Genomic DNA, 17,956 nt, shown 5'->3' on the forward strand with positions numbered 1-17,956 from the left:
ATTAGTATTATTTGTAACTATATTTCAATATTTTAGTTTGGCTGAGCCAGTTTGGCGCCAATTGGCTGGAGAAAACCTACGTGCTAGCGATCTCACTGAAGTTGATCGTGATTATGTAGCCGGACTTCTTTGTGTACGCAACATGGAAAACGATCCAAAAGTCTTTAGCACTCTCGAATTGCCATTCTCAACGTCGTCGGCCAAGGGCCACGAAGTGCCTTTATCCACACGATACACTCGTATTACACCTCAGAATCGTCACGAATACGTGCGTCTTGCTTTAAATTTCCGTCTGCATGAATTTGATGAACAAGTTAAAGCTGTTCGTGATGGAATGTCGAAAGTGATACCTGTTCCACTTCTTTCACTGTTTTCAGCGGCGGAATTACAAGCAATGGTTTGTGGATCTCCCGATATTCCGTTAGGATTATTGAAATCGGTTGCCACTTACAAAGGATTTGATCCAAACTCAGCGCTTGTTTCATGGTTCTGGGAAGTTATGGAAGAATTTTCCAATCAAGTAAGTTCCACCACTTTTTGTCTGTCTTTTTTTTATTTATTTTTTATTTGATTTAATTCCTTTCACTTTTTGTAGGAACGATCGCTATTTTTACGTTTCGTTTGGGGTCGAACAAGACTGCCTCGCACTATTGCTGATTTTCGGGGGCGTGACTTTGTTTTACAAGTTTTAGAGAAAAACCCTCCTGATCATTTTCTACCGGAAAGCTATACATGTTTTTTTCTTCTTAAGATGCCACGATATTCTTGCAAGGTATGCAACAAAAGTTCACTTTTTATTTTAAAATACATTTTAACATTCAATTCTATTTTGAAATATTAGGCTGTACTTCTTGAAAAACTTAAATACGCTATACATTTTTGTAAGAGTATTGATACAGACGAATACGCACGTGTTGCGATGGGCGATCCCACCGAAGCAACTGGCAGCGAAGACAATAGCGATTTGGAATCTGTTGCTAGTCATGATGCTTAAGGACAGCTTTAATGTACGAGGTACTTGTTTTAATAATAAGGATTTAAGTTAAATTTATGACACAATATTTTTGTACATAGCTCCCAAAACCGAAGCATTCCGATCACCTTATTCACATTTTAAACTGGTAAAAAAGAATATCGAAGTTATTGTTAATCGACAAAGTTTAAATTCTATACAAACATTTCTTTTATTTTTAATTTTCTAAAGCTCAAACTATTTTTATTAACTTGTTTTTGTTTAAAGAATTTGACGTTTGAATAATTTGCATATTTAGCTGTTAAAAATCTGTGATTTGCATTTGTGTGTGCATTAAGCTTTTATGTTTATTTTACTAAATTTCAAATCCTTATGGTTTTTAGGACAGTTGTTAGTGATTTTTTAGCCGATTTTATCCATCTCATTTAAAAACATAAAATAGGAAACCGAAGAGCTCATGGCCTGAAAATAATAAGAATATAATAGAAATTAGTTTAGAAAAATTAATACAAGTTATTGTTTAGTAAATATATTTTGTAAGATGATCCTGTCCAACAAAATTTGTTTAATCATTTTACTCACCGAGCCAATACTTTTCGAAGATAAATCAATAAAATTCATTCCATTGAGATGCAAAGATTTCTGAGACCGATAAATTCCAAAGCTTATGTCTTTAATAAGTCTAATGTTAGCTTTCGTATCGCCATAGAATAAAAGAAATTCCCATTTACACATGTAGTATGATTCCGACATTTGAGCAGCCTTAATATCAGAATGTTTGCAAGAATACTTTTTGTCAAAACAAATTAAATAACAATGTAGCAAAAACTTACCGCGTCTGTGCAGCGCTGACCAAAAGATCCAATCATTAAAAACTGCAGGCAAATAGATACCAACCAGAAAAAGTATCGAAATGTTTCCAAGCTAAGGCCGTTCTTTAGAAAAATAATGTAGAATAAAATTGAAAGCCTTAAATATAAACTTAAATTTTGTACCCTTTGTAAAGCAAAAGCGACAGTGCACATTAGAAAAACTCCAAATAGAACCAAAGAAAATATCGGCAGACTAAGAAATGACTGGAGCTCCTGAAAGAACCTATAGAGCTTATGAAAATTAGTTTTAAGGAGGTCGGGTTAGTTCTTAATTAATATGAAGTTATCGCAGCCTTTGAAAACTCGGAGAACGATAAATCTTTTATATGAAATATCTATTTTGTGTGCTCGGTAAAAAGGATTCAGCATCTTACTTACTTATCTAGATTTTGCTGCTTCTTAATAATCACTTTTAAATTAGCACGAAATGCATCGTAGATCTCATCCGCTTTCTGTTGATTGAGTGATGTGAACGTTATCAGGGACTTTTCATATAATTGCGCTAAATCTTCATGCAATATACTATATCTTGCTGCGCAGTGTGTAAGAGTAGTACCCACAATGAAATCTTCAGCAGAAATTATGCAAGCTGTACAAAATCCTACATACCCCGTGTATATGACCGTAAATGCATACTTCCAGGGTTCTTGAGCATTGTAAAAAAATTCCATTTTTACTAAATATGGCTTTGAATTGGACTTTGGATCTCTAGCCACTTTAATTGCTGCGCTAAGATAGATAAAAAAGAGAGTGAGCAGAAATGACCAAGTCATAAAATACACCAATCGTAAACTATTTTCACAGTTTTTGTGTAGTTTTTCATTCTCTATTCTAAAAAAAACAACTGAATTTAATTTTTCTTTTTTTATAGATTTACAAAATTATAAACTTACTTATCGATGTATATTTGTTTGTAAAACTTCTGCAAAATATCCCTCATTTTGTTGCGACGAAAGATCAAGTGTAATACTCTTACTATACCTTGCGTTCCTATTATAAGTGCACATAGTCCTTCGGCTACCTGTGATATGTCCTTTTGGTTAACTTTGATAAAAAGATACTCTGCATAGAACGTTGCAAAAAAGCCTGACAGCAATATCCAAACTAAGCAATTTACAATAAAATTTTGGTACTCTGGACAATACTTGGCCAAAGGCCAAACACAGTTAAACTTCAAAAGCCAAAACATTATGGATTCAATTTTGTCGCCCCGAGCAGTAGTTGGAATGAAGAATTTCATACTAAAAGTAATGTGTTAAATTTCAATAAATTTACTCAAGTCACTGACTAGCCAGCAAAATTGAAGTGTGTTGTGAATAATGTGTTTTAACTGATTTATATAAGTTTAAAAATGCTCATTTATTCATCACAGTTTAATTGGCATTTATGTATACATAGGGAAGGACATCCTTGATTCATTAATTGGATCCTTCTTGTTCTTATTACCAATTAAAATTATAATACCGTCATCATATGAAAGCCAGTTCTTTACTCACTACATTCGCAACTTGAATTCTAAAATATTTACCAGAAATATCAAACTGACAATTAAATTCTAAATAACTAAATTACAAGGTGCATGGCATCAATTGCTAATCTTGGGCTAAGTAAAATATAACAATAAAAAATGCTGTGTTTTATGAAAATACGAAAAATAGATTTGCATATTTAGAGCAAATTGAGTCAAACTTGTAAATGTCCTGATAATTGAATTGAATTAAAATTGAAGAGTAGGACTACAAACACAAAAATGAATTCATGTAAGATAGATTACGCATTGGAATTTTTATGCAGATAAATCCAAATTTTGATGTTAACTCGTTGCAGAAGGTAACATCTTGAAGGATCGACCAATCTTGAAGGATCGACTTCCGATTTTTCTTTCTTAACTTTGTACAATCACTTTGGGGGAAGTTTAAAGTTTTAATAATTTCCCATGTTTTTTTTAGACCATAAGCTCATGAGGCTTGGTTCTTCTTAATCTCCAAACATGGTTTCTTATATTCAAGACGGACTCCATTTCAGAATTAATATGACTTTGCAGTCTCTGGTTGTGCGATACAGCGTATTTTTTAACAACTTCTGTAACCATTTCTATTTGTAAGTCACGATGTAGATCGGTATTTCTTATGTACCAAGGTGCATTAACTCTCTTTTCTTTTTGATGTGCTCTTTCCACTTTAGTTTTGCATCCAAAGTCATTCCAAGGTATTTGGCCGTATTGGCGTAAGGTACAGCTTGATTATTAATGATTATTAGAATATTGTTTATCTTTTTATTTGTAAAGTTTATATGTGAAGATTTTGTTTCATTGAGCTTGATACTCCATTTTTCGGTCCAAGATCTCACTGTGTCGAGGGCATTTTGTAGTTTTACTGCTGCCTTAGAGACACATTTGTCGGGTACCAAAATTGCGGTATCATCTGCAAAAGTAGCCATTATGGTGTGATTACCAACTGGAATATCCCTGTGTATAGTAAATACAGGGTTGGACCTAGGACACTTCCTTGTGGTACACCGGCTTCTATTTTCTTCAATTCCGAGTATTCTTGATCGTACCTTACTCTAAACAATCGGTCTGAGATGTACGATTTTAATATTTCAAAGTACTCCCTGGGGAGATCCCTTTGCAGTTTGTACTCAAGTCCCTCATGCCAAACCTTGTCAAAAACTTGAGCAACATCTAAGAAAATAGCTGAACATACTTGTTTTTCTTCTAATGCTTTTTCTATTACATCCGCTATTCTATGAACTTGTTCTATCGTGGAATGTTTATTTCTAAAGCCAAACTGATGGTTTGTGATAAACCTTCTTTCTTCTATGATTTTGCTAAGTTTCTTCAGAAGCAGTTTTTCAAAAACTTTTGCCATAATTGGTATAAGCGATTGGTCTGTAAGCCGTCACTTCCGTTAGTGGTTTACCTTGCTTTAGTATGACAATTACTTCAGCAATTTTCCAATGGTGTGGGACATACCGGTGCTTAAGACATGCATTTATTATATATTGGAGTTTTATAAAGGCTTTCAATGGCATTTCTATCATAACCTGAGCAGTAATTAGATCGCAACCTGGTGATTTTTTATTGGATAGTTGATGTAAACACATACTTTTTATTTCTTTAAGTCTTACAATTGGTATTTCACTTTCATCTATCTTATCAAGAAACTGTAAGCTATTTTCAGCCTCGTTTGATGAGTATGCCTTAAAAATATTCCCAAGATGTTCAGCGAAAAGGTTAGCTTTTTCTTTCGGGTTACCGATCCATTTCCCATATTGAGATTTCAAAGGCGATTTTTGTAACTGCGGTCTTTTTAAGCGCTCGACTGCTTTCCTTAGCGAAAAATCGGTTGAAGCACCCGTCGTTAAATTCCTAATTAATGTATTGAGTGAATCATTTTTGAATTTGTAAATTTGTTTTTTAAGATTGTTGCTTATACGGTTAAACGTTGTTTTATCATTTGGAAATCTAGTATTTTGCCATTTTCTTCTTCTTTTCTCTATTATCAACTCTCTTATCTCCAAAGGATATTTTATTTCATTTTGTCTTCTATTAGAAAATGTTGGAGTACTTTCTTCAGCAGCCTGTTGCACTTCAGCAATAAATTGTTCCAGTTCATGGTCAATTTGCACGATTGTATCCATGGGAGATCTTAAATTTATAAAACTTAAAAGCCTTTCTCTAAAATCATTCCAGTTTGTTTTTTTATTTACAAGCTTTTGATTATTTTTTAGTACTTCCGATTCACTTAGTGATAGAACCACTGGAGTATGATCTGATGACAGGTCATAATTACCTTCGACACTAATATGATTTAGTTTGATTCCTTTAGCTACGAAAAAGTCAATAACGTTTGGTATTTTGTTAGTAATGGAAGGCCAGTAAGTTGGCGACCTGGAGGAATAGAATTCACAATTGTATTTACGGCCTGCTTGGAAAAGTCTTTTGCCTTTTGTTTATATAAGTCTTGAACCCCAATGGGTGTGTTTCGCATTGAAGTCTCCACCAACAAGAAAGTTATGCCCAAGAAGATTAAATAGATCTGTATAGTCATCTTCTGTCGGGGAGCGCCTTGGTGGGCAGTATATAGCTGCTATCTTAAACTCTTTCTTTCTCATACCAATACTAATAGTTTTTACTTGCATATTTTCACTAGTAAACTTGGTTACTTCATAATGTTTTGAGCTTTCTTTTATAAGAATAGCCGATCCACCTCTTGCCTTGCCAGCTGGATGTGGAGCGTCGTAACATGAATAGTTTTTTATTACATAATCTAGACTTTGCCCATTGGAGAAATAAGTTTCGGACACCATTGAGACCATTATTGATATTTTCTAGATCTAAAAAGATTTTTAATTCGGATGAATGTTGTATAAGACCGTTTGCGTTCCATGTAGCGATTTTAAGTGTTCTGTCCATCATTGTTTTTTAAGAGCGACTTTTTCGCTAAGCAGTTTGATATTCAAATCCTGTTTATTAATTCTTTGAAGAATAAGTTGTACCATTTCTTTTATGGAAGTCTCTTCATTCTTCCGCACATTTTTAACAATCTGAGAATATGCTTTATTTTCATCGCTTTTACTTTGAACAGCCTTTTTGGGCGGTTCCTTCTTAGTATTGTTTTCAGCAGTTAAATCGATATTTACTGTGTTTCTGGGTTTGTCTCTAGCAGATATATTTTTGCTTCTGAACTCTTGGAATTTTGCTTTCTGATCTTTGCTCATAGGACAATTTTTAGTTGCATGTTTTCCTTCGCACTTTACACAAGCAAACTCTCGGTTGCAGTATTTTTGGGTATGACCAAAATCTTGGCAACGTTTGCAATGCGGAACAACTTTAGATTTTTGGAGTGGTTCAATTGTAACAGCAATATTATCGGTTGCTAGGGCGTAGTTAAAAAATACTTGAGTTACAATGATGTTTTCTAATGATAAAGATTGTATTTTTTTCTAGATATATAGATTTTTTCTTCTACTTGTTTGAAAATATAGTAGAAATAAATTAATATTTCTTTTCTCTTCTTTACAGAACATACAAATACCCAATCAAAGGAAAAAATATCCCCGGTGTAAGGTTTGACCCTATAAATGTTAACTACTAAAAAGAAATCTCATAGTAGCGTTATTATTCTAATTTAGTTGGTTTCCTATTTAGTTTATTCGTCAACTGTTAAGATAAAATTGTAGTTTTTAACTGGAGTTAAAATTAAATACAATTAAAAACCATCTGCATAAACAAAAAAATATTTAAAATAAAAAAGACAAACATAATATGAATATAACTACTCGTACGATAATTAAATCACATTTTTGATAGAATTGATGTAGTTCCTCATTTTGATTTATTATTTAATTTCTCATAACTTGAATTTATTTTTGGAAATAAAGATTTTAATAAAAAATTTAATATACATATACAAACATAATACATTTTACTAAAACCGTAGACTTAGATGAAAATTTAAGTGTTATTGAAAGATAGTATTTTTTTGCATTATAATGTTAATATTCATAAAAAAAATGTCTGATTTAAAAAAGATATTTAAACCAATCATAAATTACAAGTAAATTTGGAATCACAAATTAGAATTAAATTACCCAAAATAAATTATTTGATATAAGCCATTTTAAGTTTATTTAAAATACTAAAGAAAACCCATTTTAAATTTGTGAGAACTGATTTCCTGAAACGGGTGGCTTAGAACTTTTATTTGCATTTCCTGTGCAACTAGTAGCTTTTTGATTAATCAATAGCTTAATAAAATTAATGATTAGAAAATTTAGAAAACAAAATGATTAACATCGTTTAAATATCATTAAATTATATCCAAAAATCTTTTCCTTTCCTCTTTTCCATCAATTTCTGAAATTGGTCAAAGCGTACATATTTACACATTTACTCCTTACCTTATTGTGTAGCATTTCTTGATTAAAAACAAAAATAGTAAGATATTTATACAAATTGTATTATTTAGTTTCTCTTTTATAAAATACAAAAACACTGTATTGTGAACATAGTCTTGTATCTATTTGAAGTTAGCCAACAGCCTAAACTTTGTCTTGTAGATGTAATTTGTCAATTTTGAAACAATAATAATTAACTAAATACAAAAACATATACATCCATACACACCAAAAATATTCGCCTTTTGAAGACTTGCTTCAAAGAAAAATTTGTATCTGAATTTAATGATGTAATTTTTTTATTTAATTGCATTAATGTTTAGTAATGCATATTTGTATTTATTTTAAGTTACTTTCTATTTATTACTGTTTTAATTTCAATAAACTAAAAACCTATACAATATACCCAAATATGTATAACAAATATATAACTGTTGTTTTCGTGTATAAAATTCGAAAGAGAATCAAATGTTTTGTTTGCAATTTATAACTATGCACAGTCAAAGAAATTACTCAAATCAAATTTGTTTATATTAAGTTATTATTCCAAACCATATTTATGCCGAGGATCCAGAAATTAAGTTTGGGATTAAGGTGCTGCAATTTGTGACACAAAACAATAATAACAGGAATTTCAGGGTTATACTAAAATTATAAAGAGGCATTATATTGCTTTGATAGTTCGTTAACATTTGTCTACTCAATTTTTAACTGATAAAATATTTTCATTATTTATTTCATATCCAATAGCTCTGGGAGAGGTCTTTTCTTTCACAAACTATTTTTAACAATCGTTAACTATAATCGTTCCTTAATTTAAATTGTTACAATATGACGTCATTGCATCTTTTCTAAGCTCATTGTTGAAAAGTCAAATAGCTAGTTACGATGTAACAATTCGCAACTTAGCATGGGAGCTGAGTTAAAAGTGTTTAACTGTCAAAGTGTATGATTTGTTTGCAAACAAGTAATGTCTTTTTATGGCTTGGGAGAAAATAATGAACTTAAAATCAATTTTTCATATAAACAAACTTTCATGACACAATAAGCCAATGTTTTTTGTCGACTGCTTTGTTTGCGTTTTATTCTTTTATTGAAAAAAATAATTACATAATAAAATTTAATTGAATTTCCCAATATATTTTAAAGCTGCTTCAGTTTTATTTTTAGTTTGACAGATCAAGAATTTCTCACAAATGTCGTTGCTAAATGATTTAGCGAATTCCAACAGCTCGTAACAATGGCACTAAACAATTTTTTTTACATAGCAAAATAGTTAATGATTTTTCGTCTGTCGCACTGCAGACTCAGATATGTATGTAGTCTTTTTTAACTATTCATTATAAGAGATACATTTGTTTTATATCTTGTTGATCCATTTCGCCCCATATTTGGCTTTGAACATCCGTTTAATTGAGTTAGTTTAATTCCCTCAGAATTTTAAGGTTTGATATTTAATTAATTTAGAAAGGAGCCTTTTTTAAAAGGTACATACATACATACATATATTATGAAAATAAAAAAGAAATTGTCCCCAAAATAAACTAAAAAGAAGCTAGAAGCATTCTACAAATGCTAAAAAAGAAATTTTGTATCTTTTTTCCTAGGAATATAATACAGAATTTAATATGAAGAATTGCCTTGATTTTTTTAATTGCGGATAATCTTCGGACTTATTACTACAGCTTTCAGTCTGCCTTTACGTAGATTAAAGCTGATGTTAAAATGTGAATTTAAAAAAATATTGTTTTGGGTGCACCTTTTGCAAATATTTTGATCTCTTAAATTTAAATAAATAGGTACTTAATTTCTCTAAAAACTAAAAACAAACAATCTAATGTAGAAAAATAATTTGAGAAGAAACAATAGTGAGGTACTCAAACATTACACGTTTCGGAATCTCTTCTCTATTCAATTCTCGAGAGATTCCAAGATATTAAATTATTAGATATGAAATGTTCATTATGTGTTTCAATTAGTGAAAGTGACACTTTTGTTGTTATTATTTAAATTCATGTTTCAATCCCAATTCACCAAATTCACCTCAAAAAGTAGATTTTTCCAATTTATTGAGATCTTACAAGGTTTTGCCCACAAAGTTGTTTGGCTTTCGTCTGGCTTTGTTGGCTAAATATTAAGTACTAGTGTGCAACTTTTAACACGGACAAAAGTTACACTGAAAAAAACGTTTTATAGTAAAATTAACAAAACAATTAAAACAAAATTGAGTTTACATACCACTATTTGTTGTTATGATTCCTTGTTGATTTCTTTTGCTTTTAGTACCGAGAAGGGCCTCCGTATAAACTTATCTCGTACGGTACCGTAAAGTGTTGACACAGCTGTGGTTTTCTTTGAGGCTTCTTTTTATGAAAATATGATCACAACAGGTCGTTTTACCATCAGGATAATCAGCTCTGTTCTGCCTAACCAACTTAGGCTCGTTTCACACTACACGGTTTTGACCGTGCCCGCAAAAAAACAGACGACATAAACTGGATCAATGGCTAATTACACATTATAAGGTTTTAACCGTACGGTAAAACACGATATATGTAGGGTTCCTGTTCGTAGTATACTTTTTGCACAGGTTAGTAATCGTGTCTTGAATTGGCTGATCGAACTCCGACGCACGAATAAAATCGTATGATGCGAAAACATGCATATCGTCACGTACGCCACTAAGCTTTTCGCGACGTCCGGGTGCCGTATACTTTAGTGACCGTATAATATGAAAGCGTATAACGGCCAGGCCATACCATAACACTGGGGTCCCCAAATCGTAAATGCACAGGTCGCTAAAATCTACACTCGTACTCGTTTATCATCAATGAAAAGTTATGTTTTTGCAAACGTCGCCTGTAAAGAGTACACACCTCCAGTAATTCATGGTCTGATTTAAATGATTACGGGTGTACCTTAATCGCGCTGTCCGATGGGCCGGTGTAAGTTTCTGCGGAATAACTCGCACTCTGGAACTTTGACCATCCTCGTGGAGTCGATTACGAATGGTTTCATCACTGACATGAGTGCCAGGTTACAGTTATTCATGGTCCAATTTAAATGCTTACTGGTGTACCTTAACCCATGATATGGAATCATACACACGCAAACTTAGTAATAAAATGCTGGGCTTCCATAATGCTCACCAATTACATATGCATTTTAAAGCAAAATACAAAATGAATTTTGTTTTGAGTAGTTTATAACAAATAAATAATTTAAAATAAAGGGTGGAGGGTCATATCCAATTACGCAATACGATTAGATTTGAACTCAAGGAAGTTCTTACGAAAATTAAAAAAATACATTTCGTGCTAAGAAAATCGAGAATGGTTAATTAATCCTTATTCAAAGTTTAAAAATGCAGTCCAATGTAGTAATAGGTAAAAAAATAATATAAATATATGTACCTATATTTATGTATTATGTACCTGTCTATGCCTTGTCTTCAAATTGTCTGCCAGCTTCATAAACCTTACAAAAAACCCATGGCCAAACGTTTTGGCAAATATTGCACGTCTTCTCATTCAATTCAACTTCTAACAACCCTCAAATTGGAAATGGGTCACTGTCTTTTTGGAAAATCTAAGGCAGAAGTCGAAAAATGGTTTTAAATTGGAAATGAGAAATGACCTAGCAAACATTTGTAGTTTGTAACGTTTAATATTGCCGAGAAAAACTAAGTCAATTGTGCAATAGTAGGTAATAGCTGCCCACACCAATTCATCCTTTTTCATATCATTAAAATACTAGTTGTAACCAACGGCCCATCAAGCTTAAACTTTTTTTCACCAGAAAAGACAACGTGTTAGCATTTACTGCTCTAAGTAATATGGTCTCTTGCCAAATTCATCCGATGCTTCAAGCTCTACAAATGACCGCTTTTTGTGAATCATCAGTATGATTGTTCATAATTTTGTTGCTATTTCAAGCCCTGAGAGTCCTAAATCCTTGAAAGCATCTATTGTAGCTCTGTCAAAGTCTTTCCAGAGCCCAAAACAGCTGTTTTCAACACTCTTTGGGATATTCGCTACAATCGTTTTTGGAAGAAAATACTCGTAATGGCCTCATACAGGGCGAACATGTTTTTAATATGGTTTTTTAGTAGTTCATTACGCTAGTTTCTAATTTTCTCTTCAATTTTATGAATTTGTAATGGTGAAATAAATACCTATTCACGTAGTAAAAGTGTCCGGGTACAGCACTTCCACCAGCTATAAAAAGCGATAAATTGATTCCAAATAGTGTGTCCTCATCCTAGTGGTGGCAGTGTGTGTTGTTAAACAAAAATAAAACTAATTTTAGGTTTAGAAAAGTAAAAAAACAGTGCAGGTAGCAATTGGTCAAGTAACTTCATTTGCAGTCAACTTCATTCGTTGAACGTAAATTTCGACCGGATTTTCTCTCTGGTAACGCGAACGAGTGTGGACGTGTTTCAGGCAGCGCTTCATTAATTGATTTTAATTCAAAGTTTTTTTTTCTGTGAGAATTAAATTTGCGAGTGATGGATGGTGATAATCACCCTCCTCTTTTGGGGCCGAAGTGGCCTCCGGATAAACGCTCATTTTATGAAAAAATCAATCTTCTATCCAGTTTGCTAAGTGAAAAAGATAAAAAAAATATAGAAACAGTTACCAACGAGTGGATTTCAGACGAAGACGGTTGCGAAAAAGAGATGGATAGTGAGACAAAATCCACTAGTGTTAGTGCAACAAATAGCATCGGAAGCCATCGCCTCCCGTTAACTAACTGCGTTATAATTGGGCACGCGCAAAATATCTCAACGGTTGCAGGACAAATTAATCCCCAACCGGTAAATGAAAATGTTCTGGAAAACCTACTAGACACCGACAAGAAAATGTTTAAGGCAGTTATTGCCAGAAAAAGGCGTCAACACGCACCAATGCAGGAGCCAAAAAGAATGGCCAGGGAGGTAGTGAACACCCACAACTGATTCCATCCTTTGGCTGAGAAGGATGAGGAAGTTATTCCACCAAAAAATATTGGAACCAACTCAAGTGCTACAAGCGGCAGTAATATTGAAAGCCTCAACCACGTAAACAACAACGGCAGCAGCAGCATCGATGGAATTAATGCGAACCCATCTTCAAAAACAGAACCATGGTGTCCTCCCATCTTTACCAAAGGCGTTTCAGCAAAGACCATTATGAATTTTATGAGTAAGACTAATTATAACCTAAATAATGTTAAATTTATATCTAATGGTTTTGCAAAACTTAAAATTTTTGTAAGGGATGTAGAGTTGCATAGCTTTTTCATTAAAAAATTCAACGATCTGCCTATTCTTTTACTCCTAAACAATTAAAAAAAATATAACACTATCTTAAAAGGTATTTCCAGCTTTTTTTCGCCTATGGAAATCCAAAATGCCTATTCTTTTACTCCTAAACAATTTAAAAAAAATATAACACTATCTTAAAAGGTATTTCCAGCGTTTTTTCGCCTATGGAAATCCAAAATGAATTACTTTCGTTGGACCCCTCGTTAAGGGTGACTGTAAAAACTTTCGAGACCAAATGGTCTAAGATAAATGATATACGTCTTGACTTGTTTCCCTGTACTACGGAGGATAGGGAAAGCTTCATAAAACTTAAACAGCTCAAAACTCTGCTTAGACATAGAATCACTTGGGATTTAATTAAGAATTCAGATACAAAACAGTGTTATCGTTGCCAAAGATTTGGGCATATTCTAGCTTACTGTAGTTTTCCCCCGCGGTGCGTGAAATGTCTTAAAGATCATGACATTAGAGCATGCGAACTCAGTCAAAAAACGGAAACATCTGTCGCATCTTGCGTCAACTGTCAATCAGAGGGCCACCCTGCAAGCTACAAGGGATGCCCAAACAGAGTTGCTTTTCTTAAAAAAAAGGATCCCTGGTGGAAGCTAAGGCTAAAAAAACAAATTTCTTCGTTCCTTTTGTGAACTTGGCTAACAACCATCAAGCAAATGTGGTATCTTTTGCAGACGCTGTAAGGGCGCACAAGAAATCTCCTAGCTCGCAACAAATTCAAGCTTCCCATCCGGAAATTTCAAAAAATGATGTCTCGGATTTCATGTACGAATCCAATAGACTTTTCGGCTTGCCGTTCACCAGCTTAATTGCTAGAATCAGAGATTTCTGGCCTAATTATAAAAAAATGGACGATTCTCAAAAACCAGGTGCGTACCTGTGCTTTATAGCGTAACAACAGTTACGATTTTATAAGAAACAATGAAGGTCGAGGAACTGGAATTCTCCTTAAAAATTCCTTAAGTTTTGACCAAAAGTATTTTTCAAACAGCCTTATTTCGGCAACAATAGCCTCTATTCTCTTTAATTCAATTCACTCTGCTGGATCCTTAGCACTTGTCTCTATTTACATTCCCTGCAACGCTGGCTCCACGTTGCCGACGGTATTGGATAGCCTTCTTTCTTCCTTACAATCCTTTACCTACATCATAATTGGTGGTGACTTTAACTCTAGACACCCTCTCTGGGGTGACACGGTCATAAACCAAAATGGCTCGTATTTAACCTCATGGTTTCAAGATAGCCATTTTCTCAATCTAGACATTGTAGCGGCTCAAGGTCCTACTCGCCCAAGCTCTGGCTCTCATATCGACTTTTTTATTATCTCGTCTAACCTCAGAAGCAATAACAACATTGTATGCTTAACTCTAGACCTAATATCGGATCATTTCTCGGTCTTTATGAATATTAAATTGACACAAAATGTAACACTCCCTGACTTTCCACAACATTCGATTAGCTTCAAAAACACTAATTGGCCGTCTTTTAACCGCTCTCTTGGCCAAAAACTCTCACGTATAGATAGTCCCACAGCAAAAATTCTATCCAATCCTGAAATAGATAACATTATTGAGGCAATGACAACAGCGATAACCACCTGTATGGACAATCACAGCAAAAAAGCGCCCCCTCGTAAAAACTGGTTTAACATAACGGAAGCAACGTTAAATTTATTAAAAATTCGAAAAATTTGGAAACAAAAACTAAAAAGGATCTTCCACCACTATGGAGATCGTATCAGTCAGAAATATACAGAACTATCTGCGCGTATAAGTTGCCTAAGTAAGATTCTCAAAGACAGGGTTCGCATAGAGCTTAACGAAGAGTTCAGAAACAAAATGAATAGTCTAAAACCCTCCTCTAACGTCTTCAAAGTAATCGACCAAATCACGGGGAGAAAAAGGAGTAATAATCTAACGGATGTTGCTTTATCTTTTGGTGATAGAACTTACACCGCCTCTTCTGAAAAAGTAGAAGCATTTAGTACCTTCTACTCTGACTTGTACTCGCTTAAATTTCCACCTAACAACCCTGAATCTTCTCTGGAAGTTGTGACTTTTTACAGCTCCTTCAGCAGTTGGAATGAAAATACCCAGATTACGAATTTCACTCCTTCAAATAGATCTGACGATACTTGTGACGGCCTCTTTACCTCTCCCAATGTTGTTTAGTCAATTATCTATTCACTTAATAACAAAAAATCTGCTGGCCTGGATAAAATTTCTAATTTTCCAACACTCCAATCACAATTGACAACTATCGGCCAATATCTCTCCTATCCAACCTAGGAAAAATTCTGGAAAAAGTAATTCTTTCAAAAATGCTTAATCTGTTTGAATCAAATAATCCTGTACAGGACCAACAATTTGGGTTTAAGCGTGGCCATTCCACTGAGCACGCACTCCTTTACTTTCAGGATAAAATACTAAACAATCTGATAAATAAAAACTGCACCGTCGCCTGCGCCTTGGATTTAAGGAAAGCGTTCGACTCGGTCTGGCACATGGGCCTAATTTTCAAACTTAACCAGCTTAACCTCCCGGTATTCCTTGTTAAACTAATTGTAAGCTTTCTATCTAACCGCAGTCTTACGGTGCACTTTGAGAACGAAACCTCTTCCTCTATAAGAATCAAGGCGGGTGTTCCCCAAGGATCTATTCTTGGACCCCTTCTCTTCAATCTATACCTTTATGACTTTCCAATTCGCCACCATAACTCTGAAGCTATACTCTATGCAGATGATACAATCCTTTTCAGTCCCAACGAGAGACCGCACGCAGCCCTCAACTCAGTTATATCGCACCTAAATGTTGTAATCCCATATTATGAAAAATGGGGAATTACCTTGAATCCGAACAAAAGTGAGCTAATATGCTTCCGCAATGCAGCTGGCAGGGCCACCATCTGGCAGTGAGAGAGAGTCGCTACCTAAAGCTATACATCTTGGGTAAACAAATTCCTCTAAAAAATTCAATCAAATATTTAGGTATCAATTTGCATGAGAGACTTAAAATGAACCCACATACAAGAAAAGCCCTGAACAATAGCAGAGCCGCTGCGGCAAAGCTAAAAATTTTACTTAACTCTAGACATGATGAGAGTAAAACGAAGTTACTTATATACAAAACGCTAATCCGTCCACTTATATCCTATGGCTTCCTTACCTGGTTCCATATCACACCCAATGTTGCACTCGAGCTTCAGATATTTGAACAAGTTATTATTAGAAAGAGTCTAAATAAAAAACGTAGACCTTCCGGCAAATGGTACTCCAACAAGATAATCTATGAGGAATCGGGAATTACCCCTCTACTTGACTACCTCATTTTTCTTGCAAAAAGGAGAATATCCGCAATACAAAATCATGAAAACCATATCCTCCGCAATGTATATAATAACAACATTAACTGGTCTATAAACCACAGGTATTACATGTCGCCAATCAGCATCCTCAATGAGGGTTCCAACGATTTTTTCCAAATTTCAAATATCGACGATATTTCCACCTCCCTTTTCTATAAAAAGCAAGTTCCTAATACAGAGGCTAAGCAACTCACTTTCCTAATCTGCCTTTATATAAAAACAAATGTATATATATGTATGTATATAACGAAAAACAAGGCAATATAAATTCAGACTGATGAAATGTACAAATTTATAAATTAAAACTTAAGATACAAGTTCAAAGAACCTTATTCCTAAGTACGTACCTATTAAAAACTATAACTAGATATAAGTATATATATATATGGATTGCCTTACTTAAATTAAACATATGTATTACTAGGTCATATATATAAGTTCTCTACGATGCTGTGAAAAATGTACAACAATGAATTACCTACAATGAGTATGGTATTACTAAGATTAGACTAAAATTAATCATAAAAGATACTTCCATAGTTAATGTAAAAAAAAACCCTAATGAACTCTAATGTAATGACTAGAAAATTGAAAAAACAATCATAGTCAAGTATATAAGTAGATCCTAATGCATTTAGACTTTTTGGGTTCTCTACTACCCTACTTGTCCACCTCATCAGTGTTTTAGATAGAGACACATATAGGGGTACCTATCTGGTGTTCTCATCTCATGTTACTTTTCTTTCTCTCTCTATCCATATTTCATTTATTTTATTTTCTTTAGGTTAGGTTATAATTTTGGATTCGTCTTGTTGAGTGGACGTAATTTTATAAAATCAAGAGACTATGTCTAGAAAACTACTAATGTGCTTTACAAAAATAAACTAAATTTAAATTTAAAAAAAAACTGTGTAGCTTGACCAATTCCTGAGTCGGCAAATTAATAACAAGATATTGAAATAACTGTGTATGCATAGAATTAAGAATCACAAATGTAAAAAACAAAAAAAAATCTCAATAAAAATACATACATACATACATACGTAAATTTCGACCAAGGCAACTATTTAGTTTTCCAAGTGTCATGAATTTCAAATTCAGGACCTTACTTCATAAACATCTACATTAAGTTCATAGTACAAGAACTACCAAACACATTATTGTCTACAAAACACTCCCCAGAAAAGCTAAAAGTCCATTACGTTTTGTCTTTTGTATTGTAGAGAGATATTACTTACAGCTGGCAGGGAGAGTACGATAACTTTGGCGACAAAGTTTGATGACGGATTTGTATAAAACAGTTAAAAACAAACCTTTTTTACTATGGGTGGCGGGGTCTATCTCCCCCTGTTTAGGCGGTAGGGGCAATTTAATAAAATATGTACATTAAATTGAAACAACAAAAATAATTACAAAACAACGGTAATACTTACAATTAAGTTTTATACCTTTTTTAAAGCCAACATTTTTGTCTTTAAGCTTGTTTTTATATCAAGTCAAAACTATGCATAGTTTTTGAAAAAAATAGTT

At 33.5% G+C, this 17,956-nt stretch overlaps 2 protein-coding genes and 1 long non-coding RNA gene across 7 annotated transcripts in view; 1 reads left to right on the forward strand and 2 right to left on the reverse strand.

The window, feature by feature from the left end:
- The window catches only part of LOC129945686 (probable E3 ubiquitin-protein ligase HERC2), a 44,843-nt gene extending 36,666 nt beyond the window's left edge, over positions 1 to 8,177 (forward strand). The window contains exons 11-15 of one of the 4 annotated variants that reach the window (XR_008781508.1): positions 37 to 520; positions 596 to 772; positions 842 to 1,014; positions 1,075 to 1,121; positions 6,872 to 8,177. Coding sequence is in view for 2 of the 4 variants with exons in the window: in XM_056055542.1 (XP_055911517.1) it covers positions 37 to 520; positions 596 to 772; positions 842 to 994 (814 nt within the window). In the remaining 2 variants the exon portion in view is untranslated. The remainder of the gene's footprint in view (positions 1 to 36; positions 521 to 595; positions 773 to 841; positions 1,015 to 1,074; positions 1,122 to 6,871) is intronic. The other 3 variants (XR_008781509.1, XM_056055542.1, XM_056055541.1) reach the window with 3 other exon arrangements.
- On the reverse strand, positions 1,141 to 6,791 carry LOC129945687 (uncharacterized). 2 transcript variants are annotated; one of them, XM_056055543.1, is made up of 6 exons: positions 2,739 to 6,791; positions 2,224 to 2,676; positions 1,969 to 2,068; positions 1,807 to 1,908; positions 1,556 to 1,735; positions 1,141 to 1,435 (listed from the first exon to the last, which is right to left on the reverse strand). In XM_056055543.1, the coding sequence occupies exons 1-6, from the start codon at positions 3,083 to 3,085 to the stop codon at positions 1,376 to 1,378; spliced, it is 1,242 nt and encodes a 413-aa protein (XP_055911518.1). In that variant the 5' UTR covers positions 3,086 to 6,791; the 3' UTR covers positions 1,141 to 1,375. The 2 variants fall into 2 exon arrangements, with proteins under 2 accessions (XP_055911518.1, XP_055911519.1); XM_056055544.1 differs by having other exon boundaries at positions 2,224 to 2,574; positions 2,739 to 6,780.
- Positions 8,178 to 8,298: 121 nt separating the features above from the next.
- On the reverse strand, positions 8,299 to 12,540 carry LOC129945688 (uncharacterized). Its single transcript, XR_008781510.1, has 3 exons — positions 10,665 to 12,540; positions 9,985 to 10,605; positions 8,299 to 9,922 (listed from the first exon to the last, which is right to left on the reverse strand). It is a non-coding gene; the product is annotated as an uncharacterized LOC129945688 (long non-coding RNA).
- Between the last annotated feature and the right edge of the window lie 5,416 nt (positions 12,541 to 17,956).

Source organism: Eupeodes corollae, chromosome 2, assembly GCF_945859685.1.
Source record: "Eupeodes corollae chromosome 2, idEupCoro1.1, whole genome shotgun sequence".
In the NCBI taxonomy this organism is placed as follows: Eukaryota; Metazoa; Arthropoda; class Insecta; order Diptera; family Syrphidae; genus Eupeodes; species Eupeodes corollae.